General features: G+C 40.0%; 1 protein-coding gene across 2 annotated transcripts in view; it reads right to left on the bottom strand.

Annotated features, from left to right (window-relative positions):
* Positions 1-847: 847 nt before the first annotated feature.
* samd12 (sterile alpha motif domain containing 12) overlaps positions 848-26,981 on the bottom strand; it is a 128,931-nt gene continuing 102,797 nt past the window's right edge. The window contains exon 5 of one of the 2 annotated variants that reach the window (XM_080296400.1): positions 848-1,858. In XM_080296400.1, coding sequence (XP_080152526.1) covers positions 1,827-1,858 — 32 coding nt within the window. In that variant the 3' untranslated portion in view covers positions 848-1,826. The remainder of the gene's footprint in view (positions 1,859-26,981) is intronic. The other variant, XM_080296399.1, reaches the window with a different exon arrangement.

Below are 26,981 nucleotides of genomic sequence, written 5' to 3'. Positions count from 1 at the left end.
GCAGCTGCTATTTTTTTTAATGTGCCTTTGATTGACAGATCCCATCCAGGAAAGAAAAAGATGTTGCCGTGACAACAGCTCCTGCTACACCAGCGTGGATACGAGCTTCTGATAAATATCACTCTGATACACTGAAATCAGCAGCTAACACTGAGAGGTCATTATATTGGCTACAGATTTTTATAATGTCTTTACACTCACAGACATCATGAAGTGCTCCAAGTTACAGCTGTTTTGTTTCATTACAGACAAATGTGCTTTTAAGTGCTGTTAAAACGTCTATAATATCAACAGTGAGTGGCCATTATTCACATTGACAGTAGAGATTTGAGTTTCCCATCTGACATAAATAGGATGCGGTGTATGTTCCCAATATGACTGAGAGAAAACATTTCCATGTTGAGCTTTTGCACACAGCACGTCTTCTTACTACACTATTTTCAATATATCTCATCTAAAAATAGTTTCAAGCAGTGAGATGGAAAGCAGACAAAGCAATAAAGAGTTGGTGAAACAGAGGGGAGGAAATGAAAAAGGCTCCTCTTTTGTTATCTCTGATGTCTTTTCTTCTTTTTTTCCCTCTCTCCTCATTAGAGTAAAGAATTTCAAGTCAAAGCCCCTCTTTGTTCAAGGAGCCCTTTTGCTTTGCCTTCTTCTTCTTTTTTTCTTTCAGCCAACCCCCCTTTGGGTTGCCAAATTAGTTTACCTACTAGCACCAGGCTTTCAGTGACACCGAGGGACTTTCCTCCTTGCAGTTCATCTCCGTTTCAGGCTCTGCTTCATCTCCACTGGATTGCTTTTCGCAACAGTGTGACTTGTTTCAGGGAGCCAACTTAAGCGTACCTAATGTGATGCCAGGTTCAGTCTTTATTCTCCTACTAAATGTTGTTTGTTTTCACAGTGAAGTTCTTTCAGGCTTACTGTCTACCCGTAGATATATACAATATAGTGGGCAGAGGGAGACACAATGGACACTTCACCGGGTGTTGTCAAAGACTGTTCACAGGATCTATGCATAGAATGAGAAAGAGGAAGGACACTAAAGCACATACATGGTTGTGTGTGTTTTGGTGTTACCCTCTCATGTTTGAGGAAGTACAATCTGGATATATGGAGGAAAAAAGGTAGAAAGGGAAGTATAGAGTAGTATAATAGCAGTCCTATGGACAGTCTTTTTTGCTGCTTTTCTGAGAGTCCTCAGCGGGGTATAACCGGGATCGGTAATACAGCACAAGAGTACGCACGGGAGAAAACACACATTAAAGTGCTACGATGAAGGAGCTAACATGCCACAAACAGTTCAGGACTTGTGTTTGAGTGATTGGAAAGTGGGTTATACTGTAGATGTCACTTTTTTACTGTAGGGATAGATAGGCGGCGGTGGGGTCCTTAAAGAGCCTTAAAAGCACAGACAAAGCAGAAATTATCTCTTTGCTCAAATACCTTTTGGAAACCTTGTTAGGCTAGAGTTTTGGGAGAAGGAGTGAAGAGAGCTATGAGAGAAGTCAATGCGTGAGAAGGTTTGGCTGCAAAGGTCAGGAATGACTGGGGATGGGGCGTCTGCAATGGAAAATATCGGTCAGGCTCCGAGAAGCTGCGAGCAATTGTTTGAACTGCGAGGAAACAGCGAGTCAGAACTTGTGAGAGTTCACAGGAGTGGCTGGGACGAAGGCATGGTTTCCATCCAGATCGGTCTTTGGAGAAATAGAGGTCGGACACTGAAGAGATGGAGAGCTGTGATAGGTCCAGGAAGAAGTGTAGGTGGGTGTCGACAAGGCGATGCGTATCAGCGTCCTTTTGCGGCTGGGAAGCCCTTCTCCATCAATCTATGGTGAAGACGGAGTGCACTCCAGAGAGGCTGCAGAAAATGAGAAAAAAAAGAACATTGGAAAAAGTTTATGAGAAAAAAAATCTTCAGAAAACACAGTCCCCGCTGAGATGAGGTTGAGAAAAATCAGAAATGGCAAGAAGGAGAAAAATAAGATAAAAACAGAAGAGCAAAAACAGAAACGATGAGGAACATCTCTGGAGGAGCCGGGAGAAGGGTTCAAAACGAAACCAAGCAAAGTGACGTAGATGAGAGAGGAAATTAAGAAGTTGAGATCAAACAGAGAGGAAAAAAAACAGAAAGGGCTGAGATAACAAGCATGGGCACAGTAAGGCATAAAAATGGATCTAGTGGGGTGGTGGTGGTGGGATTGGTGGAATTAGAAAAATAGAAGAGAGAGGCGCGAGATAAGAGAGACAGGATAAAAGAGAGAAAGCGGGAGAGCGAGCGAGGGGGAGGACGAATGAAAAGAGGAGACATAATTATAAAATGGCACGAGAAAATCAATGCAGTGGGCATCATTGTGCTTGCAGGAGCCGTACAAAGGGAGGTGGAGAGCAGCAGTGTGTCCATCAAACAAGTACACACCAGCACATGGTGTCTCTGTCTCTCTCTCACACACACACACACACACACACACACACACACACACACACACACACACACACACACACACACACACACACACACACACACACACACACACACACACACACACACACACAAGGACTTCAAATGCAGAGTGAAGACAAGGAGGATGAGTCAGGCAGATGAAGTGGAGAGAGACAAGTGACATTTAGAGCTCACTCGGAGCATGTAAAGACAAGGCATAAAGATACATGCCAACCCTGCCTCTGACAACAGCTTTTGTACGTGTGTGTGTGTGTGTGTGTGTGTGTGAGAGAGAGTGTGAATGCAGACCTTGGTGCAACAGATTTGTGACTTTATACGTTACTCTTTTCAACAGTGACAGCTGAAGCTCAGGGCAAATAGCTAACACAAAGCTGAGATGTATTTTTAAAACTTTTAAAAGTACAGTTCAGATCTTTAAAGTACAAAAGCCAGTACTTTGATGTACCTTGACAGTACTCCATTACAATTAGAACGCGTGTATTACAATCCACTTTAAACAAATGAAAAAAGCAAAATGTAACCAAAAGTACTCAACCTTTCACTTCAAACTATAAAATATAATTAGACAGTCGATTATATGTGACTAATCCTTTAATAAAATATAAGAAGTCTTTTGTGATCATTTAAAAACTAAAGATCTTCTGACTTGAGTGTTTTTGGCTCAAAAGAAAAAAAGTTGAATAAATGCTCGGGTCAGACTCTTTTCAAAGGTCATCTATTACTTATATTTCTAGCTCAATATTTTTTTTTTTAGATGCTATGCATGATTCACAGGTTAAAATGAATTGAATGATCTGATACTGGCTCTTTGTACATCCACTAAGTTCATCACTGAGAAACAAGGCAGAGTTTCTCCACTTTGTTCTGATTGGCTGTTCCTCACGCACAGACGGCCGGAGCCGTTTACCTCAGATAACCATATAAAGGAATAGCCTCTGTCTTTGACATCATAAACATCCAAGAATAAAAAAAACGGCCTTAAACAGAGCAGTCTAAAGCCTGAGCGTTTGGCTCATAAGGAATACTTGTCCACATGCTGACACCAAAAATGTGAAAATCTGGCAATGTGTAATATGAGCATCCATCACTGTAACAGTATGCATATGGCAGGTTTAAAAAAATGGAAAAGTATCATAGATCTGCTTTAAAGAAACAAGATTAACACATCAGCAGACTTCCCAGTGCGCACTGTTTGACATTTGAATCTCTCATGAGAGTCTTCTTTTCATTGTATAATCCACCCCCCCCCTCCCCCACCCTGCAGATATGATAGGAACATGCTGTGCATCTGTTCATGAATTATGGCTGTTTCTTTTCAAAATAATCTAAACAATAGTATTTATGATGATGGTTTGTACTTGATCTGTAACTGTTACTGGATGCAGTCTCATATATTGTCTTTCTCTGGTACAAAGCTGCAGCTATAAGTTCTTGTCACATTAAAATAAATTATTCACAAATATGTTACTTACAATAGAACAGATGTTAAAAGTGGTTACAATTGTACCATTTCATGAAAAATTATTAGTTCATATAATATTTGACATTTAATAGCAGCAGCACATCTCAAAAAAGCTGGGAAGTGAGCAACAACAGGCTGGAGAAGTAAGTGGTACTAAAAGGAAACGGCTGGAAAAACATTTTGAAACTAATCAGGTTAATTGGCAGCGGGTCAGAAACAGGATTGGGTATAAAAAGAGCATCTGAGAGAGGCAGCGTTACCAGAAGTAAAGATGGGCAAAGGTTCACCAATCTGCAAATAACTATGTCTGTGACAAATTGAGGAAAAATTTGGTGTGAAATTGTAAAGACTCTGAATATCTCATTATCTATAGCACATAATATCAGTCAAAGATGATGAAAATCTGAGCAATCTCTGTGTGCAGGGGACGAGATCAAAAATCAGTGGACGCCCACAATCGTTGGGACCTAAGGCAGAACTGGACTGGATGCATCAGTGCCTAAAGAACTGTCAGCTTGCACATCTGCAAAGGCGCCATCAGTGCTGAAAGGCATATCCAGGTTTTAAAGCGGCATAAGCTCCTATCGAGACGGCATCTTCTTTTAGGGAAAGCCTTGCATATTTCAGCAAGACAATGTTAAACCTCATACTACTGCTATTACAACAACATGGCTTCAGAGTAGAAGAGTTCAGTTGGTTAACTGGTCTGCCTGGAGTCCACATCTTTTATCATCTGAAAACATTTGTCTGGTTATGAAATGAAAACTACAACAAAGAAGATCAGAACTGTTGAGCAGCTCGAATCAGGCGAGAATGGGACAAAATTCCTCTCCAGCAACTGGTTCCCTTAAGTTCCCAGATGTTTACGGGCTGTATTTAAAAGAAGAAGGGATGATACAAAGTGGGGAAACATGGCCCTGTCTTAACTTTTTTTAAGATGTGTCTCTGCCAGTGCAAAAAAAGCAGAGATGAGATTGTTATCCTTATCACGATGGAGGGGGTAGACTTCCCAAGTGAACTCTGGAGCTATGTTGTCAGGGGCAACATGGCTGCTGGTATTGGCTCTACTGGCTGGGTGACAAGCTAAACTAAGTATATTTCATAAGGCCTCTATGGAAACAACAACAACACCCTTGCTACCTGTATCTGGGTTCCAGAGACCCCACCCAAGATCCAGACCTGGGGGAGGGGTGAACTGCTACTGGTCGGGCATTAGTTCATGAAGTCAGGCTTGGCTCAACTCCAGTGAGCCGCATGTGCCGGCCCTACTGCAGACCCACCACCCAAAGGATCATGCAGCTGTGGAAGTTGAAGGCTTTGGCTTCCAATACCTGGTTACTTAAAGTCTTAGGTTCAAAGTGTTTTTTCCTTCTCCCACATACTGAGTTTTAACATGCTACTAATCTAACCCTCAGCCATATAAATAAAAACACTGCAGCGTTAAATACTGTTAGAAACACACTTGAGACTGTCCGGCAATGATTAGCTTGTTTAAGGAGTGTAGGAGTTGAGTGATGCATGCTCAGAAGCATGTATACATCACGTCAGGCGGTGCGCACACAACTGGGCGCACACTCTTACTCCTTGTTAACTGCATTAGTGCCAGGGCTTATCGGTGCAGCAGGACCACACACCACAAAAGGCTGAAATTCATTACAGTCGTAGGAGGGCCCTGACAAGCTGTCAGCATGCTCAAAATGTTCTTCAAATCCCACCCTCCCTTTAGAGGTTCGCTATGTCTTTTGAGGATCGGGAGAGTACTGAGAGCTATCTGTTTACCCACACACACTCACGCATGCACAGGCGCGCACACACACGTCTACATCTTAATTTCAAGGATAGTTTGCATTGTCACACGCAGAAGCAAACGTCTACATTTACAAAGCAAAATGAAAAAAACCCTCTTAATTTCATGGGTAGTTTACATTGACTATCACACACACACACACACACACACACACACACACACACACACACAAATAGAGCACACGGCGTATGCAAACACATTACTCTGACATAGTGCTAAATGGAGAGCAGGCCCAGAGGTGCAGTTCAATGACATACTCTGTATTTCCAATTTATGTTGGTGTCACTGCGTCTCTATTGGCTGCTACCACACACACACACACACACACACACACACACACACACACACACACGCGCACACACAGCATCTTAATATAAAGGATAGTTTTCTGTTATGACTAGAAAAACATTTCCCTGAATGCCACAGAGATTACTGTTGCCATAAAACCACGCAAAACAATAAAACCATAGCTCCTCGTAGATCCTTTATTTTAATATATTTTCCAATCTACTTGACCCAGTAAAAAGCAGAGTTTCAAAAAAAAAAAAATGGAGTATGAGGCTCCTTTAGCTAGCACTGTTTCAGTCTTCAAGGACAGAAAAGGGCAAAGTACTTTGAAAAATCTTTTCTTTAACATAATTACTATAATCTGCCAAACCGAAATTAAACTGAGCAGCGTGTGAATGCCTCCCTGACATAAGTGTGGAGCGTGTGTGTGTGTGTGCGCGCACCAGCATCTGACAGAAAATTATGATTTCGGCATGCGTCTGTGGTGTGTAATCGCAAGTGTGTGTGCGAGTGTGAGTGAATGAGAGGCAGAGAACAGTTGGTTTGTCTCCAGTTAAACTCACCAATTACAAAACCCACTTTTCATGTTTACGGCCCATACGTAGGGAAAACTGATATATTACTAATGTTCTGTTTCACAGTGTAATACACACGGATTCCATCTCATGCCCATATGTTCGTATGTTCAAACATAAATGCTTGCAGGCCTACAACACGTGCACACAAACTCTCTTGTATTGACAGCGGCTCGCTCTTCTGTGCCACCGGTATGACTGATCAACGTGATTTGCCTCTATTAACACATGAGCAGCTTTATAGAAACAAGGAGTTAAATGTCCAGATCATCAAATTTTCCCCGTCTGTCTTCCTGCCATACTTCACTCACGCTGTCATTGCCGTCTTTTTCTCCCCCCCCCTTCCTTCGTCTCCTCTACAGCTTGCACCCATGCATTTGTAATCAGAGCTGTCCTGCTTGTTCAATCAAAGCACACCTCAGCGTGCGGCTTCATCTGCCGCCTCTCTGCTGCGTCTCGATGTAAAAATGTAAACGAGGACGCGGTTGCGCCGATTCTGTCCGCCCTGCTTTGAACTATCTGCTCCATACGGGCTGGATCCTGCACCTGGTGGTGGTGTCCTGCTGCTGGGTCACATTAAGATGAGTTTTCAAAGGATTGCTCTTCATTATCGACAAATCCCACGGAAAGACGAATCCACAGCGTCAAGTGTCATCTATGCAGTAAAAGTCTGCCGAGACAGGAGCTCCATTTATGTCCACAAAAAAAAAATACAACTGAGCCACGGCGTTGCACTGACTAACAGGTTCCTTCATTACAATGAATGTGGGCACTGTAGTTTATTTTGAGCCAGTCCCACACACAGATTATTATTGCAACAAATGTGCATAAATGTGTGGGTGAATGTAGTCCAATGAATACACAAATACGCCAACAAATTTAACTCAGTTTACTCTTGTTGGAGTTATTTTTGCTACAATACAATTAGTGTCATGCACTCTATACCAAACACACAATCATGGTTAACCACATTTAGCTGAACATCTGTCTTCTGTGGCCTTCAACTGAACACCTTTGGGAATCAGATGTTTTAGATGTCCACCGCAAGCAAAGCAGCGAGTCAGGGAAAATCATGTGGAAGAACGGTGTTCAGTCCCTCCAGCAGAATCCGAGACACTTTTAGATCAATGCTGGGGATATATAAGGAGTTTGGTGGCATCTTACTAAGAGAGTTGATAGTGTTTTTTGCTTGAATCTATAATCCATAAATTAATTGTGACCTGTTAAATGTACCAATCGATGATTTTCTTATTTAAGATATGTAGATACTCGAGCCTCCGTCGTGCTCAGATAAGCTTTATGGAGCCTCGTCTTCCAGCGTCTGTTTAAAATAGGTCATCTTATTCTGCGAGTCAGAGCAAGCATGCCTGCTTCTCTTCCTGCCCTGATTTCAACAACATAAACAACTGACGGGATGTTTCCCCTTCTCCGTCTCTCCATCTATCTCTATAAAGCAGAGCTCCTCATCAGCGTAACCCAGAGAGGTTAAATAAATACGTTTATTTTATGCAGAGCGAGCGAGAGGGGAACGGAAGTCCTCAAAGTGCTTGTATTTTGGTTTTCGAACTCGTGTCAAGTTGAATTTGTTTGCTACTGTGCCTTTTCCAGTGCCACCTGCCAACACATACAGTGACACATACTCGCACTTTGCACATGCACAGACCTTGCCTCCATGGTTCGGCTTCCTTTAGTTGCTCAGCAGGGCACTGTCAAACTGAGCTCAGCATTGTGCTGCTCTATCATGCAGGATATCTCTACCGAAACGAAGCTGTCACATCGTCAGGGCTTTAAAAAAAACAGTGATACAAAGAAGCAAAAAGCGAAACAGTAAAAACAAGCTTTTCATTTATTTCAGAACATCTATGCTGTCATTTGTTTGTATCTATATTTTTAAGCATGTCTATGTGGGGAAGTCTGCGTAGATATGCTTTTAGATCATTGACTCCCAAAGTGTGGTCCGCAGCCCCCTAGTGAATCATTAAGGCACAGCAGGTGGGTCACGAGATGCCTTTTACAATAAATAAATAAACAGAACCAATGAAACAAAAGCAATGGAATTCAAATGTTAAACATTATTCTGGATTTTCTGATATAAAAGAAAGTAGGTTTGGGGATCTCTACAGCACATCATCCACATGGACCCCAGTATAAAGGTCCTAATGTTTGGTTTTGTGTAGTTTTTGCAACCTCTTCAGGCAGGGCTACATCTAAAATTTACCCGTTTACTTGCTAAAATGAGACTCAAGTAAGAGTAGATCACTATGATAAAAGAAAAATGACATATAACTCTGAATGTTATATTCCAGTTCTTGAAATGGTTTCGATCGACTGAATCAAGGCGGAAACACAACAGACACTGGACAATTTGTTACTTCTAGAGCTAAAACAACAATGAGATTAAACAACTGGGTCAACATTTGGTTGTTATGATTAATACCAATTCAGGATGCTTACTGCAAATGGTAAGTAACATTACTTATCTTCAATTTTGCGAATAAAAACATTTGCAAAATTCAAATTTGTCTCAATTAGTGGATGCTGACACGGATCCCTTACTTTTCTAAAGTTATTTTTTTGAGCATTGCAGGCTGTGCTGCAAATTAGTGAGCAGATCTTCATTATCTGTTAAATTGGATTCAGAAGATTGAAGATGTTGGTACTTATTTTATACACAAGAAATATTCAAACTACAGTTTGACTGTAACTGTAACAGAAAATCTCAAGTAACTTTTCAGGGGATTTCATTCACATCTTCATCAGAGTTTTGCAGTTCCATACTTGAGGCTTAGATAACAACTGAACAAGTGTCATACATACCAAGGAAGTTTGCCTTTAAAACCTACACATTTTGGTTGAAAGCTGAACAGCTTAAGTCTCTTAGTCTGCCAGTCTGGTCAAATGTGGTTATATGTTGCTGCTTTCTCTAGTCAGCCCCAGATAGAAGGTACTAGTTGATTTTTCTTTTTTCATTATTGCACAGTGAGCTTGCTCTCCCTGTGAACAGACGTTGTAAATGAGTAGATTTGGAAAGTAAACAACTGTGCTAACTAGTGTTGTTCTGTAATTCTGTCATGTAATGTTAAAAAAAAGTCAAGTTTGTCAGAATAAACTGGAACATAACAAGTCAGATGAAGCAAAAAGTAACAATATACTACATCAAGATGTTCATGCTAGCATGGAAGAAACCAAGGCTACTGGTGCTAGCATTGCTAAGGTTAGCCAAACCCTGGAAACTCCCAACACTGTGTTTGGAACATCGTGTACAGCACAAACTGCTGCAACATTTAAAGCGGGATTTTATTAATGAGGAATGTGATGAACGGTTTCATATAGCACTTAATGTATTTGTTTGCAAGACATTTTCCATCCTATCCATGAATTTGAAAATCATCCCAAACAACATAAAACATACATTTAAATTTGTACGTATGTATCATTGTAAATTACACTCGTTCTGAGAAAAAGTGCAAACCTAGTTGCTGAAGACGTGCTTTCGTTGATACATGTAACTTGATTGTTTGTTTTTTTTAAATTAACATATTTCAAAGAACAGTAACTATGCACTGAAAGTTGTGTCCCACAACATATGTACCATGCTGCCAATAAACATACTTAACTTGGAAAAGGAAGGGACAAATCCATGAGATCACACGAACAAAGAGGAAGGGACATAACCGAGCGATATGCTAACACCACAGGTAGACTAAAGATCAGTCCTCTTTGTATTTTTTTTTTAAATCTTTTCTGTTTTTGTTAGGTCACAAGGGTTACATCTGTTGCCCTTGCAATTATATGAATAGTAAGATTTTAAAATAAATATATAAAATTACTAAAAATTTATATTTGTGTCTATTGAAAAGTTGGGCAAGGTAGATTTTGAAAATTCTGAAATTGAATTAGTATTCAGTATGATGCTGATTATCTTTAACTTAAATGTCAATGAAACAATATATAAACAGAGTTGTGCCAAGCAAAGCAAAGTATGGCTTTAATGCCTGAGCTGGGCGAATCTAATTTTGTGATGATTTATTATCTGTTTTTCTTAAGTACAAAATAAAATGAAATACAAAATGACAGATAAAGTATATGGTGACAAATAATTTTACCCATTCTGCGCTCTATTTACACAGTTTGGTATATTTCTGTTTTTCTTAAGTGATTTACTCAAAAGCCGACCCCTGAGGAGAAATGTAAAGGAAAAAAGCAAGGCTCTAGCACTGTGGACTCAAAAAGAAAAGCTTAAGACATGTGGGTAGAGTCAATGAGAGAACTATATGAAGTACCCTCAGCTCACAGGTTTCTGCTGACACTGATAAATACCTGAGGAATGGGACACAGTCGAGAGGTTGGCTATGCCGTCATTAACCTTGTAAAACCTCAGCTTGTGCTCATGATTAACGATGCCCCATTATATGCTGCTAAACAGCAGCAGAGGAGGTTTTCTTCCCCCATACCAAAACACCACAATACTGCTTTTCAGGGAAAGTCTTTCTGGGCTTGACAACGTTGTCCTGCAGGGAGCTGAGGGTTTAAAAAAACAGGCCTAGCATTTTAGCATCAGCTAAAAAGATTAGTTGGCAAGTTACAGAATGACCCACTGTATCCTAATATCCTCTGACTGCTTCTTCTTTACATGCCACTTACTTGTTTCCCCTCCCAGTCTTGTTCAAAGCTCTGTTATTGTTTATTACAATAGACCTCAGTGGAGTCCCCATAGAAAACTCAGTGATAAGCAAAATACTCTGACACAGAAAAGAGGCTTTTACCATATGAAAGGCAGGGAGAAGAAAAAGGAGAGAGAGAAACGGGAAACAGATAAAGTGAGAACAGATAGAGGTGCTGGGATGGGGCGAAAATGTGCGGAGTGAAGGATGCATGTGGGTGAGAGAGTAAAAGAAAGAGGGAAGAGAGTGTGTGGCGGGCGGGATGGGGAAGATAAAGGCTGAGCTGTATTCCCCGATGTGGTTTCTGTGCGTTGCTCTTCGCAGCTCCTGCTCCAAGGATTACTGCATTTACACTCCAACTTAAAAATAGCCCCCGTGATAATTTATTTAGCTTGAGCACGCCATCCAGCATTGTGTTTCCTGAGAATAGACTTTTCCCTATCTGAGTCTCTATGAGATTCTTCCTCACTTTTCCCCCCCCCTTCAGTATAGCGATAATATTCTTTTTATCTCCAATTCCCTAAGAAAGTATGTCTCTCTAAAAATATATATATATATAAAAAAATCACAAATAAACACACTGGCCATGTTTGCCCGCACAAAACTTTAAACTAGCTATACAATACTTTTACATAAACCTTAGGTATCCTTACTCAGTGCAGTGGATGAAATACCTCTCAGCTACACCTTAGCAGGTACCACTCACCTCTGTGTTTGAGGACACATTTTTTAAACATTATCCCTGCATAACATGACAACTGATTGATTACAAGAGTCTCATCATGAGCCACAGAGCCTACATTGCTGTTGACAAGAAAATGTCCTATAATAGCAGATGCCACTCATATCATCATCCTTTGAGTCTTCATGCATTTGATCTTGGTGTTACTGGATATACATGTTGTGCAGTGACACGAGACTCCAGACTTTGCACCCAACATGCACCTAACTTTGTTTTTTGCACTTTATTATATACTTTAAGAAGGGGGGAAAGACAGAAGTAAGTGAAACAATAGAAACAAACAAGAAAATAGACCGAGCCCAAGATGCCAATTTGGACACAATACAATATAATCACTATTATTACCCATTGTGTTTGCCTGCGTTTATTTTCAAAATTAAAGACATGACAGAGCTGCAAAGGATTAAGATACTAGTAATACAAATTACGCAAGGTCCCAATGTAACACTAGAGCTTTGGTTGACAAAGCGATACATAACCTTTATTACACAATAATTTCTAGCAATTTCAAAATAGATTTGGCTACTTTAGCTCTTCAACCCAAAGTATAAGAAATGAAAGCGGCATAAATAGTTTGTAACACAAAGAGTAACCTCTGTGTGCTTACAAAAGCAAACAAAGAGGCTAAAAAGTGTAATATAATGTAAAACTGTACATTTTATTCATAAATGGGCCTTTGCCTGGCAGATTAAAGATTTCTTTTGAGATAAATTCAGTTTAATAATCTAATGTAATACAATAACCTCTAATATCACTGAATCTTTTAAAACTCTACTTCTGAGGTGTCCACGTTCTTCATTAATAAATATCTGGTTACGGCATCTTTCTAAGGTCAGGTTCTGAGAGGGTTATACATGACTTTATCTCAGCTATTGTAATGGACTTTTTATTGGTGCAACTGGTCCAGAAAATGCTGCTGCATGTCTCCTTACTGTAACCAGTAAAAGCAAGATCACATCTCCCCTGTTCTGACCTCCCTTCACTGGCTCTTTGCGCACTTCAAGATTGATTTTAACATTTTATTGTATGTTTTAAAACTTCTTAATGGGATATTAACACTTTATGTCCCGTCAAGGTCACAGAGGTCTATAGACCAGTTACCGCTGTCATTCTGTTCTTATTGTCTGACCCTTTTATTTTATGAATGTCATTTTGGTCAGCTCTGCCATTTTAAATGTGCTTTATAAATAAAGTTGGACTGCATCAGTATTTTTTACTGAAATTCAGCTGTTATATGTGTGGTTTCCCAATATAGCGGTGTATCCCATGCTTAACTCTCCCAGTCCCACCATGCGATCACAGCTCGATGTGTAGCTATGTGAAAATTCTCCATGGAGTGTAACCAAAGCCAATGGACATGAGAGAAATTAGCGTTACCACAACAATTCTGATTCTAGGACAAGCCTCTAAGCCAATGATATACTGCTCAAGTGAAGAAAGCAATACTATTACCACAGTGCTATCCAATTTGCCCTTGGGGTATGCCTTAAAATGTACTTTGAGAATACTTGAAGGAAATGATCCCACTCAAGCTTCTCAGTTGATGCGGCGCCTATCTAGACTCAAACAGGGCATGTTCAAAGTCAACAGCACTTAAATATAAGATATGGGAGGGGGGCTTCAAATAGCACAGACAAAAAGGCTTGGTTGCTATTTTCGAATGGGGAAAGTGCTTCAGTAGCCGAGGTTAAAGGGGATCATCAGTCTTCGTGGCACAGCGAATCTCATTTTCCACAGAAATTTGATGACTCGACAACAGGGAGGACGGCCATGATGTAGACAGAGGGAGCACGGAAGTGGTGCTCAAAATAAGGAAAAAACTGCAATGTGTTTCACTCAGCATTTTCTCTTGTCTCTCTCTCTCACCTTCTGTCTCTTACTACAGAAACCCTAAGAGCTGTTGGTGAATAATGATGACCTCACATCACCATGGCTCTGAAACACTGGCAACTCTTGTTTCCCTTTGTCACTGGAGTAATGGGATCTTATTTTTCACTATCAGGTCTCTGCTCTTCTACTAACTGTGAACAGTTGTGTTGAAGATGGCACCGCTTGTTGCCTTCTGTTCAAAGTGACCGCCAATGATTGAAAACAAATTAGGCAAAGGAAAACAAAGAGGCATTCAAAATGCTTTAGCTAGCTACATCACCTTGTGGCCCAAACATGAAAAAACAAAACAAAACAATGTAAAACAGACTTGAGAGGTTTGACCATTGCTAGTTACTGTTATGCTGACAATGTTCCCATTATTGCACGGTACATAACCCAATTTGTCAATCTGTAAACTAGAATAATGGCTACTGCTTGTGTTTGAGTTATGCTAGCTGTGCTATGCTAGCTTGGTCCAAGCATTTTCCTGTGATTGACTTTTAAAGTTATTGACCTGCTTTAAAATGCTACACTGAACAAAACTGGAACAAGATGATGACAAAGAAGAGACCTAATAGAAACACAACATTGTTCTTGTACTGCTGTGATGAACTAGTTTAGCTTGTTAGCATACTAAATAGGAGAGAATTCCAATCATTAGAGTTTATGGTAATGGAAAAGCTTTTAGGGTTGGAAGACTACTGCAACAAGATAATGGTATTTGAAAGGACTAATTCAGTGAGTAGATAGTAGAGGTGGGATGTAACCAAGTACAACTGTACTCAAGTGGATTTTAAAAATGTTCTTTACTTTTCTTGAGTATTTTTATCTCTACTTTCTACTCAACAGACGTAAGGAGGAGGGAAGAATAACACAACAAAAGCATGCTTACCTTAAGTAAACCTCTAGTGTGAACTCCATACAGCCTACTTTGAGGCAGTTCATAACAGTGAAGTGAATAATCTACAATTTAGGCAACAGCAAATACAGCTTTTTTTCTTTTTATTTCTGTTTGTTTTTCTGTTTTTCTCTGTTTGTGTTCTACATAACAGATGGTCAGGCTGACTCCCTAATTACAGTTATAATTTAAGTTGAAATAACATTTTTATTTCCTCGTATTGTATGTTGTTGTACTGTATGTGGTTTTTCTATGTTAATTTGGCACATGTTTCAGTTTCCTGTGGACCAAAATGCCTGTTACAAACATCCTCCAACAAATTACTTTTTCTGTTTAATACTTTTATTTCAAATATACATTTCAAAGTCTGTATCTTTCACTTTTACATAAGACATTAATGTACTTCAGCTTCTACCAAAGTATTTTTTTAAGTGAAGAACATTTGTACTTTAGCCACCTCTGTTTTGATTGGTGTAGACGCTAATAAATAGAGCCTTTGTCTTTTTTAAAAATTTAAATTATTGTTTTTTAAACAACAATTCATTTTTTACCTTTACCCAAGAAGGGTAAAAAATATCTTAAGAACAAGAGTACAATGAGAACAGTTAGAGTGGCCTTGTCAGGCTCTATGTGTATGAACTAAATGAATGAAGCCTATATCTTGAAATGGCTACATTATGCTAAAAGATGTTATTTTCATGCAAGGCTAAAAAATGCCTAAGAAAATGACTTAATATAATATGAAGTGTATTTTGCGGTGTAATAATGTTTATCTAATGTAATTGCGCATTTTTTATTGTTGCAAGCATTCTGTCAGTTTCATATAACAACAAAATGACTTGCATGAAATTATCATAAGCAAACTGCTGAAAACCACAACTAAAGACATTTTCTTTGTGTTTTCCTCAATTTCCATTTAATCTGACTCATGCATCCGTTTTGTCCCCGAAGGCACCATTTCCACTGATGGAATCATTACCCTCTTTCACGCAGTGACAACGTAAAGAAATAGTTTTCAGCATTTGGTTGCAGTTACCAAAGGTGCACTATTGAAAATATACATTCTCTTGTCAATTTAGCCAGTGGAAGAGATACAATAAGGAAGTGAGGAAGCTCTCGCTATTCTCTTTGGAGGGGACACTGTGTATACTCGGTAAATAAATCTGTGTGGTAGCGCAATATAGCGCCTTCCTCTCAGCGACATAACCAATCACCATAAAAGAAAATTTCATTTTCCTCTCTGCTGAAAACTTTTGGAAGCACTTTAATTCCTCTTGAGTGGCTCTGGGATTTCAAGTTTAAACTAATTTGCCTGTCTTGTAATTAAATAAGAAATCAATTCTACAAACAATTAGTTCCGCTGGCACATCCAAGCCAGTTGAGTGTGCAAATGCTCATGTGTGTGTGCATACAGTAGTGTTCATGCACATTTCTCGGGGTGTTTGCTGTGTGGGTGGAAGAAAATCTTTTTCTGTGAGAGTGATTGCTTTCTGTGCTTTGTGAATCTGAGAAATGCAGGCATACCTTAACACGTCGTCACGTTAAGAACTCTGTAATTCATCAGTACGAGACATCTGTAACAAACATGAATCCTGCAGACTGCTATCGGTGTTGTTGACTACCTAAACGAACTGCCCGGTTTAGACTTTACCGCTGCTCTCGCAATATTCTAGCAATAACGCTGAGGACCTGACTCGAGTGTCATCAGGCACACAATTGTGAGGTATTTTATACAAAATAAAGTTTTGCATAGGCTGCTTTGCTTTTTTCATAAATCTCCCACAATGTATTTGAACAACCTGCAGACAACAGGTATGCATTCAGTTCGAGTGGGAGGAGAGAGCAATACAAATAATGATAGGAACATTATAGCAACTGCAATAAAACAAGTATCTTCAGGCAAAAAGAGGGAGCGCTACTTCCCCTACTAATTTTTGGCTGCATTTCCATGAGACATGTTTACTGTGAGTGGCAAATTAGCATCTGCACTCTCTTGCAGGGTTATCCCTGCACAATTGTTGCACGTCAGCACATAATGCTGAGCGTTCTTTTGCCTTAAAGCTGCACTAATTAATATTTTAAACAAACAAAATCTTCACGCGCAATGTACTCTTTACAATGCCTGCTGAAAAGCTAATGGCAGACACATAATTTTTGCAGATATCTGGAGAGATTTGTATAAGAGTTCTTGTACAAGCATGGAAACGCAAACAACTCAAAATACATGCAAATGTAGCACCTTAGGGCTGTTTGTTGTCGTTCTAATGTTGTGTTTCTGCCACATTCGGTCTTTGTTTTACAAATTTCTGATATCCAAATTAGTAATTCAACACAAGCCATAACTGCAATGCAAGCAAACGAGTTAATTTTGTTCTTGTTATACTTTTGATTGATGCAACTAATTACAGCAGAAGACAGCTCAAACCCATTTTTCACTCTTGTAATAACTGATATCAAAATAATGCAAAAACTGCTTCCACCAAACTCTTAACAGGTCACTGTGGATTTTCCTATATTGTAAGGCAGTGCTCAGTCTTCATGTGCTGACACCGAAATCTTCCCACCAGTCCCTCACACCCTCCCTGCTTTAAAAATAAATCACCTGAAGTAATTGTGTATTCTGGGTACGCCGCCTGCCCCGCCTGACTCTGTAGCATTAAACGTGTATTTACCAACTAGGGGTCTGAATACGTGACGAAGCTCCTGGTTTCCCAGCGGGGCCATACCTGCCACGACTATACCGCATCGCCCTTGAGCTAGACACTTTTAACCTTAGCAGAGCACACAGGCACATCATGTCGAGTAGACTATGTATAAATGGATATAATTTTCGCGTCAGGGTGTGCGGGTCCCTGCGGATACAGAGGGGGCCATCTGCAGGCAATGAAGGAACCATATGATGAATATTAATCATCAAATGTGCAGCATATCCGGGGAGGCTGTTGTAAAGAAATACATCAAGGTGGGAATTGAACATATACATTCATTCCCAATCAATAGTGCCATACCTGCTGTTGCAACGAGGCAGTGTGCTCTAGCATGGCCTCCAGTCAGAGAACTGTAGTTAGAGCTTTATGTGTTTGTGCGCGCCCAAGTGTGTTCAAATTACACACACATTACACCGCCTGCGACAATGGTGGTCATACTGTGCAAGGGGCTAGCACTGCTCTCTGGTGTGTGTCTTTTTTGAGGCACACACATCTCCTGATAACACACTCTCCAGTGTCTACCTGTAGCTTCATAATATGTCTGGGTCAACAGACATTGGTAACGCAGAGGGAGGTTAATGTGAAGCAGACAGTGTATCTGCTTCACTGCTGGCAACCATCAGCATTGTTTGCTAGATGTATTAGACACAGTTGGTGAACAGCGCTAGCAGAGCTGCACCCATTTGGATACAGTTGAGGCATCTGACAAACTTGAGATTTGATCTCCAACATAGAAAGACCTTGCATTACAACAACCTCCTGAACTTTGAATTTTTGTTTATTTTTTTCAAATGGACAGGCAGAAAAACGTGAATATTAAATTATTATTAAGTCTAATTTGTTATTTTTCAGGGTGTCAAACAAGGCTTTTGCATGAGAAATATTATGCATTGGCATTATGCATGCACTTTGCAATGTAAGGTAAAGACCTCACAATATTAAAAAGAAATGCCTTGGTGACAGTGGAAAGGAAAAACTCCCTTTTAACAGGAAGAAACCTCCAGCAGAACTAGGCTCAGTAAAGTGAAACAACAGAGTCTGATTTCATGTTTTATTATGTGTGAAACATTGATTTCACCCCCCCAACCCCCCGTTTTCTTTTGCATTGTTTGACTGCTGATGGCTTAGAATGTAAAATATCAGAAGATTGTGCCAAAGGGCCCACTGCATTATCTCAGAGCCCTCTGTGGCTTCAGAAAAGGATTTGGTTTGCACACGTTAAGCATATTTGAAGGCAGATACTGTATTGCAAAATTAGGAGAGCTAATGAATCATAAAAAATACATTTGACCCATCAAATTCAGTTTTAAACAGGCTCATTAGAAGACTGTACAAGTTGTCCTTCAAAGATAAAAGCAAGACGGAAGTAGGCAGAGGATTACTGCAGGGTATGATGGAGTCTGCTATTGTACAAGCGAAATCGACTGCTTATGCTGAAGAACTTGAGTGCAAAAGGTGTCCACTGTTTTTTATTTTATTTATTTTTTGAAACTGAAACTGGTCTCTTTGGGAAGTGAAAGTGAAGAGAGGGAACATTTGCACAAATGATGACTAATCGCCAAAGCCTTGTTTGCACGCGCCCCCCACAAATAAACGTGTCACCTGTTTTCACCGCCTACTTGACACTGAGTAATCACACAGTGAGAGACATCTGCCATGTTACTGGATGGCAGCGTTTCATCCCACATCACTCCTAGCCAGTTTGAAGAGAGAAAATAAGTGCCACAGGAAGCACTGTGGGCTTGGGACTGACCCCTTAACACCAAGGGCCTATTATCAAGGCTTTTCTTAGCAGTGTATTAATAGGCAAGCTATAAAGGGTTTTCTTAGAAAGTATTCCACATATTAGGTGTGAACTTATACAGAAGAATACCTGCTATGACCAGAAATACTATACTAAGTGCTTATACTAAATGGGAAAAAGTAACAGCACAAAAACGGTGTTGCAGATGGAAGCAAAGGAGAAAGGAACAACCTAAAAACATGGAAACTATGGCTGGAACAAAGTACTAAATGAATGTGGCAAAGTGGGAGGTATACAAAGCGCTTGAACAAGAGAGAAGAGTCGGTATAGCTTTTGAAAATGTCTTTGGCTAATATGTGTGGCAGATGGTTAGGGTAGAATTAAAACACAAGCAAAACACCAAACAGTAAAGAGAATCAAAGAAAAGCGTTTCATAGTCTAGTTACTGCATGTCCCTGCGTCTTCTTCTACAATACCTCTACCTAACCACACTATGTAGGTTCAAATAAACACTGAATAATTTAGAAATGCTATTTGACCCTGGTTTGCAGCGACGTAGGCTATATCAATAGGATCAGATGAAATTCAGGTACGCTGGATATGAGCCAGTACTCTAATGAAGGGCTATTACATATCCTTCTGATAACAAGCCTGGCTTTTCTGCTTCTTCAAGTGTAAGGCTAAGACTGGGGAGAAATGACTGAAGTACAGAAAGAAATGCAAATTGGGTTTTTTTTCCCCTCAAGCATCCACTTTATGATAATCACATCTCTACAAGAAATGAGATGATTTGAGAAAACTTGGGGATGCCTAATTACCAACCCGAGAAGAAAGATTAATTTATTTCAGAGGCCATGAGTGTGTGTGTCTGTGACACAGGTTACTGGAGACGTGCTATTTTCTTTCATTGAAATACATCTCGACACACTTACTCGCGTCTTTTGCCATTTGGGGTTGAGCAGTTAACACAACACTGACACAATTATCTTGAGAATTTGATGCGATGAACGTGTCGCCTGTTTATACATTCAGCAGGCACGCAGACACATTTGCATTTATTTGAGGCTGTGCTTGTAAGAAAAACGTAATTCAAATATTCACCTCGCTTTTAGCTGTTTTTTTCTTTTGGTTTCCAGCAATTCCAGAGGGAAATATCAGATTCTAAATGCTGCAATTCACAGACTAGTTGCTAAGCTTGTCTACTATGCTGAAAACTGTGCTGAGGTGAGACTAATCCAAAACTCTGCTGCAATGCTATTTTGAAATATTCTAAGAAACATATCTAAAATACAAAAGTAAGTTGTATTTTTCTGCTTCTAAAAAATTTTTAGGATGAAAAACATGGGTAGACACTGAATTAGCCCCTCAAAATTTACTGTATGTTAAGTTGCTAAATCTTAATTTAAAAACAACAGGAAATCACATTCATGTAATACAAGATGCGTAAATAGTGCAGTATATTAACAGCTAGAAATTTATATTGGTAATTACTGAGAGTATAAAAGTTAAAGCACTTTGCATATAAATAGAGATACAATGTAAATACTGCAATAGAAGTATAATCTGTTTTCAGAAAGAACACCATCACATCAGTTAGGCCCCACTCACACGGCCCTAGAGACAGGTTGGTGATAAACTGGCAACCACAGGTCACAAGGGGAAAATGTGTACTGTATTCTCTGACTGGTTGTTAGTAATTACTGTCAGTTGCCCTGAAACTGATTGCTGAAGCAGCCCAATTCACACACATCTTTAGACAGATCAGTAATCCCCTGGTAACTAACCTGAACTGGAGAAAAAAAGATGTTTTTGCAACCAATTGACAAGTGGTCATTGGAGGTTGCTAGCAGTCTTGAAAATGACTGCAAACACAGTGTTGCACCAAAAACCTCCTTGCAAGTAGAGCTGGGCGATATGAGATTTTTTCATATCACGATATGTTTTTTTCATTTCAGGCGATAACGATATCTATCACGATATAAGCCAAATAACTATATTTGTAAGATTTAAATGTGCCGTTGCTCACAAGTAAAATGTGAAATAATCAGCAGCTTGTTTTTATTTAAATATTTATTTCCCATAATAAGTTCAACAGGGTAGATGTACTTAAGGAACATGAGACTTTTTCAGATAAATAAAGGCAAATATTGCAAACTACACAAAAGGCAGCTGCTAAAGCGTTTAAGTTTCAAAATAGAACAAACGAAACAGACTAAATTGTCAATTCCACTTAGAAACAAAGTATTAATTCTAAAAATAAATCTTAGTTTGTTTTACAGAAGATCAGACAAAACTGACTAACTTTTGTCAATATCAAATAAACTGAGAACTAAAAGGAAATTCTCAATCTCTCCTTGTTGTATAGCTTAGCTTTTCAAACAGTTTTAACAGTTACTTTAGTCTGACAAAAGCCGAATGACGAATTAGCGCTTCCAGTCAGAGACTGAGGCTACGTCCACACGTACACGGGTATTTTTGAAAACTGAGATTTTCCGTTTTCGTTTTAAAAAATAATCCCGTCCACACATAAAGGCAGAAATGAAGGAAAACGCTGCTATGAACATGCCAAAGCAGCAGGTGGCGCTAGATTCCTAACCGTGCAGAAATGTTGGCCAATCAGAAGTCTAGAAGCCTCGGTGGGAAAAAGTAAACAAAGCTGGGGCATAGAAGCAGAACCGAGTCGTATGTGTGGAGGGACAGTAACTGTGTGTATATGTAAGCATTTAAACACTGCAGAGAGTAGAATTAACAGTAACAGTATTGTAGAAATTCATTTCACCGAAACAATAACGTGGCGCAGTGTGACGCATGCACCAGTTTATTGTATTTCCAGACTTGCTTTCGGCACAATTTACAGTGCACGCTACTCTGTTTTTTGTCAGACTTGAAATAGCTGAAATACCTTCACACTACGGAACTTCTTTGGCTCTTCCGTTCGACAATCTCTCCGGCATTGGAACTATCATCTGTTTTCTCTTCGGTCACGCTCGGTTGATTTTTCTAGTCGGCACACTCATTTCCTCCATTACCCGCTGGCTGCTTCCCAAACAAACACACGTGTGGCTTGGCACTTGTGCTATACGGTAACAAGTCACGCGACGTGACGCTGCGGCTGTGATTGGTTCGGCTCTGCGCTACTTAATTTGGATTGGCTGACCTTTTTTTTTTTTTTTTTTTTTGAGGACAAGAGCGGCGAGGTCTATCGCGATAGCTTAATTTCTCTATCGAGTAAAAGTTATATCGCGATACATATCGTTATCGTTCTATCGCCCAGCTCTACTTGCAAGTGTTTGGTTGCTAGCAGCTGCTAGTAGTGCACTATATATAATGACTTATCTAGCAATCCCTTCTCCAAGATGTCATGAAAGTGTGAAAAAAACAGAATGTTCGTCATCAAAGTAAAAGCCGACCCTTTTAAAATGTGTTTTGTTCTACACAACATTTACTTTACAGGCAAATGTTTGGCTATTTCCCATTTGTGTCCCAAGTTTCACTACAGTTTGGGGACAAGCGAAGACAAGTGGGCATCTTTTGTGCAAACTATGAGGAACTGCAGCAATCTGCAAGTGACCAAAGCAATCACAAGAAGGTTTTTGGTGTAGCTCCCTCTTTATGATAATTTTATTGTCTGGGAACATTGCGCAGGTGCTGTACCAACTTTTACAATTTTAAAGTTCTCAACAAAAATGAAACAGCTTACAGGTTTGAGGAGGCACACTCTGTTGACTGATTTGAGAAGAGCAGCCTGGTCCTTAAAACCAACAAGCCCGAAGAGTTAATCAAAGGCTTCAGGAGAAGTGGAAGTACCTTCACATGCATGGACAAGCAGTTGAGAGTAGAGAAACTAAAAGTTTCTTGGACACACCTTATTCAACATCCTGAGCCCACCATCGACAGCATCCTCACAAATGGTATAATGGTGTGGCACAGAAGCTGCACACCTGCTGAGCTGAAGGATCAACACCGAATGGTGAAGACTTCACAGTGTGTAGTAGGGCTGCAGCTCCCACACCTAGCGGATGTCTACAACACCCGTCTGAGGGAGAAGACAGCTTCATTTCAGACATGTCACACCCCGGTCACCCTCTATTTGAACTTTTGCCATCAGACAAATGATACAGACTTACACAATCACACACAAACAGACTGAGGAACAGCTTTTTTCCCAGCGCTGTAGCCTCCATCACCTCTCACTCAACACACATACACTACAATAACTTGCACTGATCTCATTCCATCCTATGTAATTATTGGATTAATACAAATTTTATCTGCCTAAATATTGTTATTATAGTCTATTTATTGCTTTTTGTAATATTTGCAGATATAAAATTTTGTTGTACTTGAATAATGACAATAAAGATTATTCTATTCTGTTTTTGTGCAGTTAGGCTGTTTTAGTTGCTTTTGCCTCTTATGTGGTATATGTAGGGATGGGTACCGGTATCTGTTCTGACATAAACGGTAGTAACCAGACTGAAAAGCAGCGCACATTTTGGTGCTTTTTTTCCCCCTGAAATGTCATACACTTTGGATTCTAGCCAATCATTTTACCTTTGCGAGCGTAGTAGGCGGGCTCAGGTACATACGTTCTTTTAGAGCAGAGCTACAGATTAAAAATGCCCAAGGCAAAGTGGTCAAAGTCTGGCTGTACTTCACAGCAAAATATGCAAACTCAGCAGCCTGCAACAAGTGCTTTAAGCTGATACTGTGCAAAGGAGGTAAGTCCTCGACTCTGATAAAACACCTGGCGACGTATAGCATTTTGTTAAAAGCCGAGAAATGCACCATATTTGATAGCTTGCTGCGAGACCTCACACCGGGCACATCTATTGCGGGTGGGTTGCCTGTTATTGGACCCGGTGTTAGCAACATCCCCCAAAAACCCGAAGAGGAGAGTCCTGGCCCCTAGCCCTGCCAATGTAGCAGAAATGATGACGGATGATGATGCAGCAGCAGCCGTTCTTCTCTGCGTGAGTAGCTTAATGTTGTCCGTGTGTAATTTAGGTTGAGTAGGCTAACCACGTTATTACATTAATGCACGTAAGGTGAATTAGCAAACATCATCGTAGTTACATGCGGCTGTCTTCTTCTTTGATGGCAGATACTCCCTTCACCCTGGCCAAAAAGACTAAAATGACCAAAGAAAAAGTGGAAAACAGCTAAACATGAGAGGTTTTTGGACAAAGTTTGTGTTTTTTCCATTGATTAAGCACTGCCTCCAGCCAAGAGTGATGCCATAAATCCCCTATAGCTGCAGAAAAGGCTAACATTGTTATCTTTTTACAAAAAAAAACAAACAGCTGAACATGAGAGGTTTTTGGACCAATTTTGTATTCTCCATTCTTTAAGCATCGGTTTGAGCACTGTTTAAGCACCGGCACCGTTTCAAAAGTACCGGTTTGGTACTGGTATCGGATAAAACCTAAACGATACCCATCCCTAGGTATATGTAGTTTTTCATGAGCTGGGAACCAGTAACACCCTCCTGCGTAATGGGTCATAATTCAAATAGCAAATAACATGAAGTGCCCAAGACTTCTGGAAAGTGTCCAACATTCATGTAGCTATCCATGTGGTTTGTGGTATCAAAATTTGCATGTTTTTGTAAATAAGCACATCAATGTGCACGTGCTTCAGACTAGCAGCCATGGGGTAGTGTATCAAAGGCAGCAAGCTAACAACGTATGCTTCAGTGCCTCTTTAAATGAATCATATGTCTCACTGAGAGAGCACAAGGCACTTCAGAAAAATCTACTTGACCTGCTCTATAAGAGCACGCAGGAGTAAAGACAATTGCGCTAAACCCCACTGCTGCTGAACAAAAGGATTTCATTCTTCATTACTGGTGGAGGAGAAAATTAGTTTGTCTTCATGCACCAGTGGTGGCGAAGCAAGCAGGTAGAGTACAAACCGCCTTGCACCTCAGTTTGACAACCAAATAACCAGAACGGCTTCAGAGACTGAACCAAATAACACAGATCGTACACAACAAAAGGCCATCACTGGCAAGCTAACTGTGATTCAGACAGTTAGTCAGTTGGAGGGAGTTGATAGACAAATAAGCATTGCCGCCCTCGTCTCTTTATCTCCTCGTTCTGTTTAAGGCTGCAGTTGTGTGATTGATGGCTGAATGCAGGCCTTAATTTGTAGGAGGTGAAAAGATGGGGATTACAATGCCTGACAAAACAGGAACAAAGGAAGTGGAGATATAGATTGAAGGCAGGAGGAAAATGGAGATGTGAAGATCCATTGTTAATCTTCAGCACAGATAGAGTGACATTTGCTCGCGCAGAAGACGACGCCTGGTTAAATACTGCAACGCATATATATACCCAGTAGCACTCTTTGAATGCAAAACTGCTTAAAAAAAAACATTTTCAGCCTGTCACGATCGGCTAATATTTGAGATAGCAAGGCTTATATTAGGGTTGATGCAAATGCTAGTTGCCATGGTAATCAATGCCAAAAATCTGCATTCAAATGCTTCCTTTTATTGTTCAAGATTACGCCTGAGTTGTTTGACGTTTTACCCTTTGATTTAAGACCCTTGCATTCATGCACCCAGGATGATGACCATAAACAGTACTGTTTATGGTCATCATCCTGGGTGCATGTATATTATATATTTACAGGAGAAAAGTGCAGAAAAGAAAAGGATTTCTCCAGTTAAGTTCTATATACATCATACTTTCTTTTGAGACATTTCACAGCCTTTTTTCTGTCACATACGAAGCATACCTCAAAGAGATAAGTGTCATAACTCGGAAAATAGAGAAATGGACTCGTGAGAGGAGACTCATTATCATCACTTCCTACCTTCCATTGTGATTCCTCCATCCTCCATTCACTCTAAACAACCTTCAGTTTCTGTTTGCATCTCCCTCTTTCCCCTTCATTAGAGACTTAATTGTTGGCCTTGTTTTAGCCCACATTTCACCAGAATGTCAATAACAGCTGTTTTGTGAAAGCCGCTGGCATCTCACAGATACGTAGAAGGTGTTCTTTGGCGTTTGGCTGTACGGCTGTGATCGTTGCAATGAAGTTAAACACACTGGGCGAGTGTAATTCCTCAACGCGACGGATTACTGATTTGAAGTGCCGTACTCTGAACCTAACCAAGTAGTTTGTAGTACTTTTGTCTTGGTTAAATATTTTCCCTGCTGATTCATCAAAGGAAACTGCTCTTTTCTATGATGGCAATCCCTTCGGATTCTGATTGATAGAAGGGCAATTTTTTGATCCCTGCTGTTCCAAACACTATTAAACATTCTCCTCAAGCTTCCCTCGTCCCTTCTTTGCTGTACATTTAAGAGGAGTAGCTGGCAGGTAATTACATTCGCCTAAAGATCTTTATCCTGGTGTAAGTGTGATAGAGTCTCAAGTTAAGGTGGCTGTTTAAAGATCATTTACGACACACTTGTCATGTCACCACCGCAGAAACCGTGAATATGATTTGTTACACAAATGTGTAATTTTTTTCAAATTTTTTTTTTTTTTTTTGCACAGACAAGCTCAGTCTTCAACACGTGCATAATCACTTGCACTTTGCTTCACCCCACAATTACAGAAACAGCCACTTCAGGCAATTTGAAAGCAGCCACAATAAACGAAGGTGTTTACATCATCAGAACACTTTTCCCCTTCAGGAGAAAAGAAGAGAGGAAATTAGTGTCGTTCTTCACATGTCAAGATTAAAGAGCGCTGACTTGAGTAAACACTGCCTTCTCATGTATACTGATGGAGACCCTCTTTGGGCTTAC

This window comes from Astatotilapia calliptera, chromosome 22, assembly GCF_964374335.1.
Source record: "Astatotilapia calliptera chromosome 22, fAstCal68.1, whole genome shotgun sequence".
In the NCBI taxonomy this organism is placed as follows: domain Eukaryota; kingdom Metazoa; phylum Chordata; class Actinopteri; order Cichliformes; family Cichlidae; genus Astatotilapia; species Astatotilapia calliptera.
The sequence above is the reverse complement of the archived record's forward strand: the minus strand, read 5'-3'. Positions and strand labels throughout refer to the sequence as shown.